The sequence below is a fragment of the Macrotis lagotis genome, chromosome 1, assembly GCF_037893015.1.
Source record: "Macrotis lagotis isolate mMagLag1 chromosome 1, bilby.v1.9.chrom.fasta, whole genome shotgun sequence".
Taxonomy (NCBI): Eukaryota; Metazoa; Chordata; class Mammalia; order Peramelemorphia; family Peramelidae; genus Macrotis; species Macrotis lagotis.
This window is the reverse complement of record NC_133658.1, coordinates 650,326,890-650,342,108: the sequence shown is the minus strand read 5'-3', so window position 1 is coordinate 650,342,108 and position 15,219 is coordinate 650,326,890. Positions and strand designations below refer to the sequence as shown.

The 15,219-nt window shown below is 31.4% G+C and overlaps 1 protein-coding gene and 1 non-coding gene across 2 annotated transcripts in view; both read left to right on the top strand.

The window, feature by feature from the left end:
- LOC141507571 (aldehyde oxidase 4-like) overlaps nt 1–15,219 on the top strand; it is a 159,108-nt gene that overhangs the window by 71,263 nt on the left and 72,626 nt on the right. The window contains exons 9-12 of the mRNA XM_074215353.1: nt 6,707–6,851; nt 7,186–7,278; nt 13,356–13,507; nt 14,493–14,586. Coding sequence (XP_074071454.1) covers nt 6,707–6,851; nt 7,186–7,278; nt 13,356–13,507; nt 14,493–14,586 — 484 coding nt within the window. The remainder of the gene's footprint in view (nt 1–6,706; nt 6,852–7,185; nt 7,279–13,355; nt 13,508–14,492; nt 14,587–15,219) is intronic.
- LOC141510446 (U6 spliceosomal RNA) lies at nt 847–955 on the top strand. Its single transcript, XR_012474934.1, has one exon. It is a non-coding gene; the product is annotated as a U6 spliceosomal RNA (small nuclear RNA).

The window sequence follows — 15,219 nt, the reverse complement described above, 5'->3', positions numbered from 1 at the left end:
CCACACAGCTAGGCAATTATTAAGTGTCTGAGGTCGGATTTGAACCCAGGTACTCCTGACTCCAAGGCTGGTGTTTTATCCACTATGCCACCTAGCCACCCCTTTATTTGCAAATTTAAATCTTGTTTTATTATTAAATTCTTTTTTGATTTTCAGGATTTATTTGTATATTTAACTGGATGTTTTTGTTCTTTTTCCCTTTTCTTGCTTTCATTGCTTGCTCAATTCAACGATAAGCATTTTATTGATAGAAGCATTCGGAAATATAAAATTACCATTATTACTTTGGCTGAATCCCCAAATAATGATATGTTGTCTCATCATTGGCATTCTTTAATGAAATTATTCATTCTAGCTATGATTTATTCTTTGGCCCATTCATTCTTTAGGGTTGTATTATTTAGTTTTCCCAGTTTAATTTAAAAAATAATTTTATTTTTTCTCAATTACGTGTAAATGAAATTTTTTAAGAAAAAGTTTTAAATTTTCTTTTCCCACCAACCTTTTCTCTTCTCTTGATGGTAAGCAATTTGATAGAAATTATACAATTGCCAACATGAAAAACATAATTCCACATTCATCATTTTTTGAAAGAAGGCATAGACCTAAAGGGGAAAAAAAAATCATATAAAAGTGAGAATTGGTATGCTTTGATCTGCATTAAGAGTGATTCAAGGGTGGCTAGGTTGCACAGCGGATAGAGCACCTGCTGGCCCTGGAGTCAGGAGTACCTGAGTTCAAATCTGGCCTCAGACACTTAACAATTATCTAGCTGTGTGGCCTTGGGCAAGCCACTTAACCCCATTTGCCTTGGAAAAAAAAACCTAAAAAAAAAGAGTGATTCAAGTACTCTCTTCAGCAATGCATTTGTTAAAATTGGAATGATACAGAGAAGATTAACAAGGCCCCTGCTCAAGGATGACATGCAAATTCATGAAGAGTGTATCAATTCTTTTTCTATAGTTCAATTGCATTTTTTCATCATGAATCCTTTGCAATTGTTTTTGATCAATTTTTGGATATTATTGAGAATAATTAAGTCAATCACAGTAGATCAAGGTACAATAATGTTGTTACTATGTACAATGTTCTCCCTGTTCTCTTTTTATTTTCTACCAGTTCATGTAGGTATTTTCAGGATTTTCTGAAATCAAATAGTTCATCATTTCTTATAGCACCATAGTATTTCAATATTTTCATTTACTACAACTGCTTTAGCCATTCCCCAATTGATGAACATCCCTTCCATTTCCAATTCTTTGCCACCATAAAAAGAGCTACTATAAATATTTTTGTACATATATGTCTTTTTTCCCTTATGATTTCTTTGGAATATAGCACTATTAGTGGTATAGCTACATCAAAGGGTATGCATGGTTTTATAGTTTTTTGGGGCATAGCTCCCAATTGCTCTGCAGAAGAATTGGATTCCAGTTGTGTATCTAGTTTTCCCACAGCCCCTCCAACGTTTATCATTTTCTTTTTATGTCATATTAGTCAGTCTAATAGGTATGAAATGATATTTCAGAGTTGTTTTAATTTGTATTTCTCTAATCAAAAGTAATTTAGATCCTTTTTTATAAAACCATGGATAGTTTTAATTACTTTATCTGAAAATTGCCTGTTCATATCCTTTGATCATTTATCAATTGGGAATAATTTGTATTCTTATAAATTTGGCTCCATTCTCTCAATATATTTAGAAATGAGACCTTAATAAGAAACACTGACTGTAATTTTTTCCATTTTTCTGTTTTACTTTTACTCTTAAATGAATTGTTTTGTTTGTGGAAATTCTTTTTAATTTAACATAATCAAAATAATGTAATGTTCTCTAATTCTGATCTTTTCTGATAAGTAAACTATTCCTTACTCCCTTAAGTAACTTATGTAATCATTCTTTATATCTATTTTACCCATTTCAACCATATCTTAGTATAGAGTGTAAGATGTTGGTCTATGCCTAGTTTTTGCCATACTATTTTTCAGTTTTCCTAGCCATTTTTGCCAAAGAATGAGTTCATTTTAAAGAAACTAGAGTCTCAGGGTTTATCAAACAATACTTTATCTTACTTATTTACTAATTTGTTTTGTAAAATTATTCTACTTATTCAACTCTTTTTCTTAGCCAGTGAATGACAAATAATTTCAATAATGACTCCTTAATAATATAGCTTTTTATATGATATGAGTAGGCCACCTTCCTTTGTATTTTTTCATTAATTCCCTTGTTAGTTTTGATCTTTCATTCTTCCAGGTAATTTTTTATCATTTTTTCTAGCTCTATAAAAATGATTTTTGATAGTTTGGTTGGTACGGCACTGAGTAAGTAGATTAATTTAGGTAGAATTGTCATTTTTATTATTTTAGCTCAGTCTACCCATGAGCAATTATATTTTTCAGTAGTTTAGATCTAGTTTTATTTGTGTGAAAAGTATTTTGTAATTGTGTTCATGCAATTCTTGGGGTTTTTTTTGGCAGAAATCTGAAATATTTTATATTGTCTATAGTTTTCTGAATGGAATTTTTCCTTCTTTCTCTTAGTGTTGAATTCTTTTTGGTAATATGTAGAAATGCTGATGTTTAATGTAGGTTTATTTTATTTTTGCTACTTTGTTAAAATTGTTAATTGTTTTAAGTAGTTCTTCAGTTGATTTTTTTAGGATTTTCTCTATATATTGTCATATCATCTGAAAAGAATGTTAGTTTTGTTTCCTCACTGATTATTCTCATTCCTTCAATTTGTTTTTTTTTTTCACTAATGCTAACATTTCTAGTATAACATTGATTAATAGCGGTGATGAGGGTTATCCTTATTTCACCCCCTATCTCACTGGTAATGCTTCTAGCTTATCCCTATTACATATGTATAATGCTTATCATTTTAAGGAAAGCTCCATTTATTCCTATGTTGTCTAGTGTTTTTTTAATAAGACCAGATGCTGAATTTGTCAAAGGCTACTGCATATATTGAGATAATGATGCAATTTTTGTTAGTTTGTTATTGTTATGGTCAATTATATGACTTATTTTCACAATATTGTACTTGTCCTTCATTTCTGGGATAAATCCCTCTTGGTCATAGTTATATTATCCTGGTGATAAATTGCTATATTCTCTTTGTTAAAATTTTATTTAAAATGTTTACATCATTATTTAGTAGAGAAATTGATCTATAATTTTCTTTCTTGGATTTGGTTCTTCCTGATTTACTAACAGCACCATATTGATATCATAAAAGGAAGCTGACAAGACTCCTTCTCTGTCTATTTTTCCAAATAGTTTATATATAGTACTGGATTAACTATTCTTTAAATGTTTGGTGAAATTTAGTTGTAAATCCATGTGGCACTGAAATTTCCTCTTAGGGATTTACTTGATAGTTTGTTCAATTTCTTTTTCTAATCTTCTTCTGTTATTCTGGGTAATTTATATCATTGTAAATATTCATTCATTTCACTTAGATGGACAATTTTATTGGCATGATCTTGGACAAAGTAGATCCAAATTATTGACTTAATTTTCTCTTTATGGGTTGTGGATTCTCCCTTTTTATTTTTGAAAATTTGGTCTTGAGTTGGCCTGGACAATTCAATCAGCAATCCATGTGGTCTTCTCCTTAAACTCTTTTTAATTTTTCTATTATTTTCTTAATATGCTGTAACTTCCTTTAATAAATCTCTGTTTTCTTTCCAAAAAAAGAAAATTTGGTCTTCTTATTTTTAAATCAAATCAGTTAAAAATGTATCTACTTTGTTGCTTTTACTCAAAACCAACTCTGATTTATTTGTTCAATAATTTTCTTGCTTTCAATTTTATTAATTTCTCCTTAGAATCTCAAATTTTCTAATTGGATATTTCATGAGAAATTTTAAATTTGTTCTTTTTCTAGTTTTTTAGTTGCACGCACAATTGATAGATCTCTTCATTCTCTATTTTATTTTTGTAAGCATTTACAGATATAAAATTTCCTTTAAGAACATCTATGATTGCATTCCATTGATTTTGGTATGTTGTCTCTTTATTGTCATTCTTTTGATGAAATTATTGATTGTTTGTATGATTTGCTATATTACTCAATTTTTAGGATTAGATTAATAATACTTCTTGCCATGATCCTTTTGTATATGTAATCTATCGCATCATGATCTGCAAATGATTCATTTAATATTTCAGTCTTTATGAATTTGATTGTGAGGGATTTGTACCTTAAAATATGGTCCATTGTTGTGAAGGTAACTTGTACCACTGAGAAAAAGGAATATTACTTTCAATCCTAATTTAACTTTTTTCCAGATGTATATAATATCTAACTTTTCTGAAATATTATTTGCTTCCTTAACTTCTTTCTTATTTATTTTATGGTGAGATTTATCTCTGAAAGAGAAACATTAAGGCCTCCATTATTATATTGCTATTGTCTATTTTTTCCTTCCACTCACTTAACTTTTCAAATAATATGGATGATATACCACTTGATGTGGTATATCTATGGTATCTTTTAGTAATTTGTAGTTTCCTTCCTAATCTATTTTAATTGGATCTATTTTTTCTTTTGCTCTGTCTGAGATCAGGAATGCCAACCTGGCTTTTTTTTCTTTTTACTTCAGTGGAACCGTTATATATTCTACTCCAACCTTTTACCTTTAAACTCTGTATCTCTCTGCTTCCAATGTCCTTCCTGTAAAGAATATATTTTAAAATTCTCATTTTTGAAATTCACTCTGTTCTCTGCTTCTTTTTTATGGAATAATTCATCCCCTTCACATTTGTGGTTATGATTGCCATATATTTTCTTCCATTTTATCCGCACCCCCTGCTTATACTTTTCAATCCCCTGTCCCTCCTTTATAGTTCATAGTTATATTATCCTGGTGATAAATTGCTATATTCTCTTTGTTAAAATTTTATTTAAAATATTTATATCATTATTTAGTAGAGAAATTGATCTATAATTTTCTTTCTTGGATTTGGTTCTTCCTGATTTACTAACAGCACCATATTGATATCATAAAAGGAAGCTGACAAGACTCCTTCTCTGTCTATTTTTCCAAATAGTTTATATATAGTACTGGATTAACTATTCTTTAAATGTTTTTGGCTTCTGGTGACCACGTTCCTTAATCATCCTGGTCTTATATTAGTCTCCTTCCCTTGTATTTTCCCTTCCCCCTTCTACTTCTGCCCTTCCTTATATCCTATTTTTTTTTATCCACTCCCTCTCCATTTTCTTTGCCTCTTTCCCTTCTACTTCCCTAAAGGGTAAAATAAATTTCTAAACACAACTGGATATGTATGTGACTCCCTCTTTGATCAAAATTCAATGAGAGTAGTAATAAAACAATATCAACCTCTTTCCTTCTTTTCTTCTATCATACCAGATCCTTTTTGCTACCTCATGTCATTCAATTTATCCTATTCTGCTTCCCTCTTTCCTTTTCCCCAATTCAATCCTTTTTCACCCCTTTTTATATCATCAAATAAAAATCAACTTATACCTAAACTCTATCTATGTATATTCCTTCTAACTGACCTAATAGCTATACACTTCTCCAGAGTTATAAGTATCATCTTCCAATGTAGAGATATAATAATTTATTCTATGACTATATATTTTTCCAAATCTTTTATTATGAATAATAATGCCTTTCATCAATATTGCATAATCTTGCATTAAACTGACACTAGTAAAATCAGAGTTTTGGTTATAATTCTAAGCTATATGTTTTTGTTCAACTTTTCTATTGTTCTATTTTTACAGAATTAGATAATTTTAATTTTAATATTTTGTACTGCAATTTGAGATCTGGCATTGAAATCCTTTCTCAGTTATTTTTTTCTTAGTTTCCTTTGATTTTTTAGACCTTTTCAAAGATCCTATTTGTCAGATACGCATTTTGTCAAGAGCAGGCTGGCTCATAATTTACCAATTTACCAAGCATATATTTGCTTGACAATTCTGTCAAATAATGTTGGCATAGTTCAATCAAAAAATGTCCATCCAATTCACAGACTATCATATATAGTTACATGTTAAATATATTGCATTAATTCACTAATATATGTATATTGTATAGACATCATATATGAACAATGAGTTGGGAGCAGAACAGAAGAGGAGGAATAGAATGGTCTGAGTTGCATTTGAAAAACTTATTTTTAAACTGCAACAAAAGCCCGTTGTTTTAGCAGTAATATTCTCCCAAAGTAATTTTGGGAAATGAAGGTAACTTTTGTAGGTCAGTGCAATATAAGCTCTTATTGATCCTACAGAATATTGGGACATGACTATACACATGGAATAAATAATTATGATAATGAGATAATGGATTCATTAAGGGGATAAAATGTGTCCCTATGATCTCCCATCTCCTATCTTTGTCCCACCCTTACCTTATATATTCCACAACCCCAATTCAGCTGAAACAATTTAGCATGCTTCCCACAAGCTATTAAAAATCTGAACAATCTCAAACAAATCCTTAAGACAACAGCTAATAATGCCCAGTAGACCATTGTTAATATTAATGATAGGGCTGGTCTAAATGTTTTCTGAGATCTCTTCTGGATATAATAAATTATAGTTTTTAAGACTGCTAGACTCAGAAGTTTTAACCTACAACATTCACTTTTTGTGTTTATTTTTGCTTAATAGCTTTACTTGAGGATTAATCTTGAACATTTTTTATGATTTGTTTCCCTCTAGAGGATGGCAGAAGATCCTCAAAAGAAAACTCTTATTTTCTTTGGAGAAAGGGTTACATGGATATGTCCTGCTAATCTGAATGACCTTCTGGAGCTCAGAATGAAGTACCCTAAAGCACCCCTTGTCATGGGTAACACTACAGTGGGTGAGTAAAGTCACAAATCATCTATTGATACTGAGTTCATTGAAGAGCACTGGATTTCTTATCCATTATTATGCCTTTTAAAACTAGTCTTTCAATCATGCATGATAAAATGTGATTATGTAAAACAATATTTTAAACTCACTGGAAAGTCATAGCTATGTAGATAGAAGCTGTTACTTTGAAATTCATAGAGTCTTTTAGAATGGTTTGTGAGGTTTGTTTGTTTTTATAAATAAATCCTTGAATTCAGTCAGTCATTTTTTTAATATTGAATAGCTACTAAAGGAGAATCTCCACTTCTTTTGTTTAAATCTCAAAATATGTTTCATTGAAGGACCAAACATGAAATTCAAAGGAGAATTCCATCCTATTATTATATCTCCATCTGCACTTCTAGAATTAAAAAAAGTGGATTTTACAGATGATGGTAAGCATTTTATTTTTAGTAAGATATTAGTAATGATTACTAATGGGATCTTCATATTAGAATGTTTATGCCACACTGCAGTTATCCAAATATTCAATCAGTAATCTCACAATCATAAAGTGTCTGATCCATTGAAACCTTTTCAAATTGATCCACAAAGTACAATTCTTGGTATTATATTATTAAAAGTGTCCTAGATGTATAAGAACTTTTATTCAATCAGTCTTTTTATATTCTATTTCATATCTGACATATTGTATTTATTGTGCAAGAACACTTCAGCAAATTTAATGCAACACACATTGAGTAGCTATTTTACATTAAATGTTTAAAAGTACAAGAAAACACATCTCATGATCCTTATGTTCTAATAAAATGATACAATATGTTCTTGAATATAACCCGAAATAGAAGATAATTATATAATCTACCTACAATTAGAGCATTAAATAAGCAAGGTTTACTTTTATTAAAAAAAACTCTCTTTTACTTGGGGATATAGCTAGACAACAGGAATTGTTTTTGGCAATTTGGCACTTTGCTTGATAGCCAAACTTCCAACATATTTGGAGATATCGTCTTTATGAGAATTCCAAAAGAAACATATTTTATACCAAAGAAAACCAAATCAGTTTTCTACAGGTGTCAAAGTCATGTGGAAACTAAAGCCTCCAGGAAACAGTGGTTCAGGTTATCTCATTAACTAAGATTGAGCAACACTCATCTTGTACAAAAGGACCAGACTTGGAGTCAGACGACTTGAGTTTTATTCTCAGATCTTGTTGACCGTGGATGAATGATTTTAATTTGAAAAATTATTTTCATAAATGAAATATTTATCTATCTGTTTATTTAACTTGTTTTTGTGAGTTAATGTGGTTAAGTGACTTGTCTAAGGTCACACAACTAGTAAATATCAACTATTAGAGTTCAGATTTGAATTCAGGCCCTCCTGTCTCTAGTGTTGGTGCTCTATCCACTGTACCAGCTAGGAGTCCCCAAGTATAAAATAAAAAGAGGAAATTGGATGAATTCTAAACTCTCTTCTGGCTGAGCATTTCTTAAATCCTGGCTTTTTTCAATTAATGCACCTCTAGGGCTCTCAATATTCTGATCTAAAATGAGGGGATTATACAAGATAATTGCTAATGTCCCATGTAGTATTAATATTTTATGCTAATTCTATAATCTTAAAATAATAAACAATGCTATAATTTTCTAGAAACTGAGTTGAAGTGATAGATGAGAATAGAAAATGCCTTTCTAATGATTTTGTTGATTTGATTGGGTCAGTTCTGTGCATCATTATCACTACCTTTTTGTTTTCATTCTTGTTGAACACAGGGCTGTATCATTGACATAATGGCCCGTAATGATGCTTGCAAACAAACCAGAGCTTGAAAAGGATATACATCTTCTCTGAAATCCACTCAAACATGTTCAGTATCAGTAACCTAGTTGTGAATGTAAAAAATAGTATTAACAACAAGGAACATATCTAAGTGAATCAAATTCAACAAATATCCATGAAGCACTGATTATGTCCAAATCACTATTCTAGGCACAAGCTATTTAAGGACAAAAGTGCTAACTCTTGCCCTTAAGGACATTATGCTCCAGAATAGACATGAGCTGTGTATATTTTTAGTTAAAAAGTGGCTAAGTACAAGTAATAGAATGGGGAAAATACTCAGACAAAAATTCTATATAGAAAATTACTTTGATGATGAAAATTGTTTGTCCTTCATTCTTAAAGAAGACCATAACATTAGGGAGGTGATGCCATGACAAGCACATGAATTGAATCTGAGTGAAGGGGTACTGTGCCAAGTGACCAGCCTCACTTTCTCTTCCAGAAAAAATCTGATCCAGTGGCCAGATATGAATTAGGACCGACTGGAGATGACCTTGAAGGATTTGCCCAAGGTCACAAGCTAGTTGCAAGGCCAGTGTTCTATCCACTGCACTAGAGTAATAAGAAAGCACAGAACATTTACTCAGAAGATAGTAAAGTTGAATCCAAACCTCCAAGAAAAGTATAAATTGGTCTCAGGCAATTAAAGAGCTTAAAATGGATTTTAAAAATCAAGAAATAGAGGTAGAGGAAAAACTAGGAAGAGAAATGAGGGTGATGAAAGAAAATCGTGGAAAATGATTTAATAGCCTGGTAAAAGCAACACAAAAAAATACTGAAGAAAATAACACCTTAACAATAGAAAAGGACAACTGGTGAAAATGGTACAAAAAACCTTTGAGGAGAGGATGCTTTAAAAAGCAAAATTAGCAAATAAGAAAGGAGCTACAAATACTCAGTGAAGAAAATGATCCTTTAAAAATTATAATTGAGCAAATGGAAGCTAATGACTTTATGAGAAATCAGAAAAAAAAAATGAAAACCAAAAGGATGAAAAACTAGTAGACAATCTGAAATATCTCATTGTAAATAAAACTGACTTAGAAAATATATTCTAGGGAGATAATTTTAAAATTATTGGTCTATCTGAAAGCCATGATTAAAATAGATTCTAAACATCACCCTTCAAGAAATCATGTAAGAAAACTGCCCCTGATATTCTTGAACCAGAGAATAAAATAGAAACTGAAAGAATCTACTGATTGCCTTTAGAAAGAGATTCCCAAATTGAAAACTTTAAGGACTATCACTGCCAAATTCCAGAGATCTCAGGTCAAGGAGAAAATAATGCAAGCAGCCAGAAAAAAACAATTTAAGTATTATGGAACAACAGTGAAGATAATACAAGATTTAGCAGCTAAAGCCTCTCACTAGAGGGTGAGAGAGGAATATATTTGGAGAAAATGAAAGGTAGAACTAGAATATATATATATATATATATGTATATATATATATATATATATACACACACGTATATATTTATATATATATATATATATATATATATATATATATATATTTTATATATCTATTCATCCATCATCCATCATTCCCTCTAGAGGATGGCAGAAGATCCATCCATCTATCTATCTATCTATCTATCTATCTATCTATCTATCTATCTATCTATCTATCTATCTTCATATGGCAGTAAAAAACCTTTACAGTGAAGGGGAAGAAGAGGGAGTTGAAGGGGAGTGAGTGAACTTTACTTTCATCAAAATAGATTCAAAAGCAAAATAACATTCATATTCAATTGATTAGAGAAATCTATGTCATTCCACAGCAAAAAAAGAGCAGGGGAATATGGGAAGGGGGGTGATAAAAGGGAAGACAGATTGGGGAGAGGATATTCAGAAGCAAACACTTGGGGAGGGAAAAGATAAAAGGAGAAAAAGAATCAAATAAACAAATGAAGAAATAAGATAAAGGGGAAACAGTTACAAATAATATGAAGTAAATTTCTTTTAAAGACCTCATTTGTCAAACATATAGAGAATTGTGTCAAATTTATAAAAAATAAAAGCCCATTCCCCGATTAATAAATGATCTAAAGGTATGAACAGGTTTCAGAAGAAGTAATAAAAGCTATCCATATCTATCTGAAGAAAAATACTCTAGCTCTCTATTGATTAGAGAAGTGCAAAATAAAATAATACTAAAGTACTATACTATACCTATGAGTTTAGTTAATAAGATAGAAAAGGAATATGACACATGTTGGAGAAAATATGAGAAAAAATCAGACATTAATGCATTGCTGGTGAACTGATTCAATCATGTTGTAGAGCAATTTGGAACTATACCCAAAGGCTAAAAGTACACGCATACCTTTGACCTAACAATATTGTAGCATGATGGAATGTGAATGCTTTAGCTATTCTCATTAATACATCATACAAGATAACTCTGAAGGACTCATTATGAAAAATACTATCCACTTCTAGACAAAGATCTGGTAGTGTCAGAATACAGATTGAACCACACTTTAAAATTTTTTTTTTTCTTGAGGGTTCTTTTTTGGTCTATATTTTCTTTCATAGCACAACTGTTATGGAAATGTTTTGCTTGACTACACACACACACAGACACACACACACACATATCCTATACTGAAGGTTTTGCACTCTCAAAGAGAAGAGGGTGGTCAGGAATTAAGGGAGAGAATTTGGAACTGAAAGTTTTAAAAATGAATGTTAAAGAAATTTTTACATATATCTGGTGAAAAATAAAATATAAAATAACTTAAAATGTAGAGATGAAAAAATTGACTAAGTTCACAATAGAAGTCAAGCACTGAGTTATGAGGGTTATCCAAATGAGGAGGCATAAATTCCGAATTGGGGGATTAGGCTTTATAATTCATCTCTCTATGGATTTTCTAAATGTGATGTGTAGGAAGGCATAAATAGATATCTCTGCAGTTATTTTCCAAAGGAGACCTTGATTATTGGATGGGAGTGAGAGAAAAAGCCACCAGGTTAACCCCCTTATTCTTCTCAAAAAGTGGTTATTAGATTAGCATTATATTTATTCTCCCGCTTCTACATTTTTAAAGAAGATGAATTGTTTGTTTAAATTATTTTCCTGGTTATCATTTTTTAAGGAAGAAGAAGGATCCAAACTTATTTCCAAAGACAACCCCTTTTTATCACATTCAAGTTACACAAAAACCTTCACAAATAGTGAATAGCAAAAAGGAAAAAGAAAATAATGAAAAAAACAAATAAAAAAGTGAAAATAGTATGTTCTTCTCTGCATTCAGATTCCATAGTTCTTTCTCTGGATGTGGATGACATTTTTGAATTGTCTTCTATTGCTGAAAATGACTAAGTCTATGGTAATTGATCATTACATCATGTGGCAGTTAATGTATACAATATTCTTCTAGTTCTGTTCACTTCACTCAGTATCTGTTCTAAAATTTTCTGAAATCCATATGTTCATCATTTCTTATGGAACAATAGTATTCCATTATATTCACATAGCAAAACTTACTTAGGAATTCCCCCAATTGATGAACATCACCCTCAAATTCCAATTCTTTAAAACCACACAAAAGAGTTGCTAAGAATATTTTTGTACATGTGGGTCTCCCCCCCCCCCCCCTTTTTATGATCTTTTTGGGATAAAGAACTAGTAGGGCTATTTCTGGATCAGTTTTATTGATCTTTGGGAGTAATTTCCAACTACCTTCCAGAATAGTTGGATTGTTCAGAACTCCACAAACAGTACATTAATGTCTCCTTTTTCCCCACATCCCTTCCTACATTGTTCATTTCTGTTTTCTGTCATATTGCCAATCTAATAGAGATGAGGAACAACTTCAGAATTTTTTAAATTTGTATTTGTCTAAACAATAGTGATTTAGAGCATTTTTCCTACAACTATAGATAACTTTAATTTCTTCATCTGAAAACTACCTATTTATATCCTTTAACCATTTATCAATTGGAGAATGACTTGCATTTTTATAAATTTGACTTACTTCTCTATGTATTTTAGAAATGAGGTCTTTTTAAAATCACTGACTTTAAAAATTGTTTCCCAACTTTCAGCTTTCTTGCTAATCTTGTTATACATTGGGTTTTTTTTTTGGTTCAAAACATTTTCAATTTAATGTAGTCAAATTATGCATTTTATTTTTCACTATGTTTTCTATCTATTGTTTGGTTATGAATTCTTCTTTTTTCCATAGGTAAATGATTCCTTGAACTTTTAATTGACTTGTGGTATCACCCTTTATGTCTAAATCATATATCTATTTCTACCTTAAGAAAATATTTATACACAATATTGCCCTTGACATGACTTAAGGATTATTTTTCAAAAATGAAAACACACAAAATTCAGTTGTATGAGTATATAAGTATGCATTCTATTCCCAGAGGCAGGTAAAATATATGAAAACTGTCCTTTTTAAGGGAAAATTCATGACTAAATTTCAAGCTTCAGTCATTGTTCAATTATTTCCATGTATACTTTCATCATTGTGAATGGTTTCTATTATCATCATCTGTTGATTGGATAATTGATTGTATGTTTCCAATTTAAGTCACCTTTTTCCCTTTTTTGCCACCTAAAAAGCTCAACTTGAGGGATCTTTAGTTTCTATATTCTAAATAAATCTGACCACTAAAAAATGCATTTGTCTTAATTGTAGGAGTGGTGATAGGTGCTGGATGTAGCCTGACTGAAGTGAAAGAAATTTTGACTGACAGAATTTCAGAGGAACCAAAAGAGAATTCTGAAATATACCATGCTCTCCTAAAGCAATTGCGCACATTGGCGGGACAGCAGATCCGGAACATGGCTGTAGGTTCTATTTTTAACCTAGTAAGATATATTTAGTCCTGTCAGAAAAAGCAGTAATGTCGTTTTTACATAAAGTCAAGTCAATAATGACGAACAACCACCATGATTTGATTAGTCTTGTGTTGCCAAAATAAGAGGCAGGAATTGTAGTAGGAGTTCCTAAGAAGGCCGAAGATCCGAGTTCTAATTCTAGTTATCTATGACTGACTCATGAAATCTTGAACAAGTCATTTCTCTTTGGGGATAGTAGAAAGCACATTGACTAGAGTAAGATGACCTGAGTTCACACTCTACGTCTGATACTTATTACCTGGATCATCCCATGATCCCTCCCTGGGCCTCATTTTCCCCATTTGAAAAAGTAGGGGAGGTATTAAATGATTGCCAAAACCATTTTCAGTGCTTAAATCTATGACATAATAATTTTATGACACAGTAGATATGAGTCTATATCACCAAAATCTCTTGTATAGTTGATTTTCTTGATCTAGCACTTTCTAGCCTGAGACCAAGGACTGGATGAGGTATGGAAGATGAACTCTTATTCTTTTAGTGATTACCCTCCTTTCCCCTAAATCAGAGCTGGTCACTTTAGGATCTGGCAAAGAAACTACACTTTACTGAATGAGAGAGAGAGAGAGAGAGAGAGAGAGAGAGAGAGAGAGAGAGGATCTGTGTTCAGACCTCTGTTATATATTTATTAATTGTGTGACTTTGGACAAGTTAATTAGCCTCTCTCTGCTTCAGTTATTAATTACAAAATGGGGACACCTTAGAGAGGGAAATAGCAAACCACCCTAGTATTTTTGTCAAGAAAACCACATGGGCAGACATTTCTCAACAATTGAACATATTCTTCCCAAGGGTAATTCAAGGCATTTTAGAAATGAAAATGAGCCCAATATTTGCTCAACAGACAGGCATATAATTAATTACTTCAGCAAGTAGAGATGAAAATATTTATATTTCATTTCATTTTCTTTAGACTTTAGGGGGGCATGTGGCAAGCAAACATGATTATTCGGATATCAATCCCATTCTGGCAGCGGGCAAGGCCATCCTCAATTTAAAGTCCAAAGGTAAGGTGTCAGATTTTCTATTTGCTTTGTAAGTGTAGTTGGTAGTTAAGTAGAAGCTTATCATAAATGACTGAAAGAAAATTGTTCTTTGGTCCCAAATTAGTAGGCATTCAATCTAGTCTCCTGAAGCAGGTGAACCTTTTGAGAAGGGGGGGTTGTCTTTGAATGCCCTGAGCTTAGTGTATTGCATATCACAGAGCTGGCATCTGATAAATGTTTGTTGAATTGAATGGTATCAAACACAATATCTAACCAGTTCATCCATATCCAAATATATGATTATTTTTCATTTTCCTTTTGCAATTTTTATCATCATGTAACTATAGTTTAAATTTTGTCAAAATTCTTTTAGAATTAGTTATCACTAGACTTCCTGCTTTAAACTATTATTACTTCTTACTTCAAAATATCTGTGATTACATTGAAATAGATAAAATTCTTCCAGCAAAATAAATCCCAATGAATCCACACCTTATCAAACTATCTTTAGAGCTGCTATGGCAAAAGATGAAACAAAATAAATCATCTGCTTGTCAAATTTCTCGGGATGAATCTCTTTGTGCAAGAGGAAACAGTCATTCTCAGTACACTTGTAGGCCTGTACACAGAGTCTTTACCTTATGCTAGGATCTG